The sequence below is a fragment of the Pangasianodon hypophthalmus genome, chromosome 17 (genome assembly GCF_027358585.1).
Source record: "Pangasianodon hypophthalmus isolate fPanHyp1 chromosome 17, fPanHyp1.pri, whole genome shotgun sequence".
NCBI lineage: Eukaryota > Metazoa > Chordata > Actinopteri > Siluriformes > Pangasiidae > Pangasianodon > Pangasianodon hypophthalmus.
Window position 1 is genome coordinate 846,292 of NC_069726.1, and position 2,500 is coordinate 848,791.

General features: G+C 39.9%; 1 protein-coding gene across 1 annotated transcript in view; it reads left to right on the forward strand.

Moving 5' to 3' along the window:
* uvrag (UV radiation resistance associated gene) overlaps window positions 1–2,500 on the forward strand; it is a 71,783-nt gene that overhangs the window by 20,802 nt on the left and 48,481 nt on the right. Inside the window, 1 exon segment of the mRNA XM_034312866.2 lies at window positions 1,155–1,260. Coding sequence (XP_034168757.2) covers window positions 1,155–1,260 — 106 coding nt within the window.

Genomic DNA, 2,500 nt, shown 5'->3' on the forward strand with positions numbered 1-2,500 from the left:
TACAGAGGCCACGCCTCCTTTGACTGAGACAGGTGGAAAAGATACAGAGGCCACGCCTCCTTCAGTGAGACTGACAGATAAGATAGAGACCACGCCTCCTTCACTGAGACTGACAGAAAAGATCCAGAGGCCACGCCTCCTTCAGTGAGACTGCCGGAAAAGATTCAGAGGCCACGCCTCCTTTCACTGAGACTGACAGAAAATATACAGAGGCCACGCCTCCTTTGACTGAGACTGACGGAAATGGTACAGAGGCCACGCCTCCTTTCACTGAGACTGACAGATAAGATCCAGAGGCCACGCCTCCTTTCACTGAGAGTGACTGAAATGCAACTCTTATCCTCCAAAAGCTGTTTTGTTTCAGGTGTTTGTGGTTTGTGTGTTTGTTTATTTGTGTTTGAAGTCGTGTTGCCGTGCAACCCCTCACGTCCTCGTCTGATTGGCTGATAAGCGTCAGAAATGCGTGAAAGGCGATAAAACCCCGTCAGATTGTTCAGGCGATACGGCAGCCGACGTCTGCATCAGCACATCACACCGTCCGAGACAGCGAGGAGGAGCGAGAGCACGGCCAGATTTCTCTCTTCACTCTCACACACACGTCTGAAAGCGTTACGAGAACAGAGAGTAAAAAAAAGAGAGAGACAGAAAAAGAAAAGGAAAAAAATCCTGATGGAAGAAGAGATTCTAGTTTACAAAGAAATACATTTCAAGTTAATTTAAGACAAAGGTGGAAGGACAGAGAGCGGGAAAGAGAAAAAGAAAGAAAGAGAAAAAGAAAGAGAAAAAGAAAGGCTGCAAAGAATAACAGATGAAAGAATGAATGGATGCATCTCTCTCTCACTCTCTCTCTCACTCTCTCTCACTCTCTCTCTCACTCTCTCTCTCTCTCTCACTCACTCACTCACTGTCTCATTCTCTCTCTCTCTCTCTCTCACTCACTGTCTCTCTCTCACTCTCTCTCATTCTCTCACTCTCTCTCTCACTGTCTCATTCTCTCTCTCTCACTGTCTCACTCACTGTCTCTCTCTCACTCTCTCTCTCTCTCTCTCTCTCTCTCTCTCTCTCTCTCTCTCTCACTCTCTCTCTCACTGTCTCATTCTCTCACTCTCTCTCTCTTTCTCACTCCCTCTCTCTCTCTCTCTCTCTCTCTTTAGACTCCACACGGCTCAGAAGGCGATAAAGCAGACGCAGGTTACAGTTCAGAAAATTGGGAAAGAGATCGAGGAGAAGCTCAGAACCACAGCGGCCTGTACAGAACGGGTGAGACACACACACACACACACACACACACACACACACACACACTCTCTTTCACACACACAAACAACCACACACACACACACACACACACACACACTCTCACACACACAAACAACCACACACACACAGACAGACAGTGTAATTCCTCTGTTTTTCAGTGATGATAAAGTACACACTCTTTACTGTGAGGCCTGTGTGTGGAATGGGTTAGGATTTAGTGTGTGTGTGTGTGTGTGTGTGTGTGTGTGTGTGTGTGTGTTGTACAGATCCTCATAAATATGTCATTAGATCCTCCAGCAGTCGGTCTCTTGTGTTCGAGAGGATTTAGCAGCATTTAAAACAAAATCTCCCACGTCTGCGGTTCTGCTCTCTGGATAACGAACGACAAGAAAATGGATGGATAAAAGGAAAGAGAGAAAAGCAAAACAACGAGAAGGAAGAAAAGCAAATAAAAAAATGAACACATTTGGTAAAAAGAAAAAGGAAAAAATCAAAGAAAATTTTTTTTAAAAATGTTGAAATAAAATGGAGAAACAGAAAATAAAAAGAGACGAGTAAAAAAAAAGAAACGAGTGAAGAAAATAAGTGAAAAAAGGAAGAAAACAGCATGAAGGGAATTAAAAAGGAAATAAGAGAATGAAAATAAAAGTGAAAAGAAAATAAAACATTTTTAAGAAAAGAGAAGTGAAAGGATAGAAAAAATAGAATAAAAAGGAGTTTTTAAAATAAAATCAGTAAGAAATAAGAAAAATAAGAGACATAAATAATAAAGAAAACAAGTAAGAAAAATATCAACAGAAAGAAAAACAACAAAAACTAAATAAAGAGGATAAAATAAAAAAATAATAAGTTTAAGGACGTTATTAAAGCACAGAGAGAAACGGGAAATAATGAAGAGGTAAGAAAAGCAAGAAATATAAATAAAAGTTAAAAAACTAAAATGGAATCTTTTAAAAATGAAAAAGAAAAAAATTGCAGAAAGAAGCGACAAAATGAGAGAAAAAAGCTAAGAAAAACATCAAGGAAAGAAAAAAAAAACACCAGAAAACAAACAAAAAAAGAAGTTAAAAATAAACATAGGAGCAGCACATTTACAGTAAAATAAATGAGTAATACACAGTACTACTGTAAGTGACTTCGACTTTAACATGCTGCTGTTTACACACACACACACACACACACACACACACACACACTGCTCAAGGCTGAACTATACTTGCTTTTTACTGTACGTGTACAC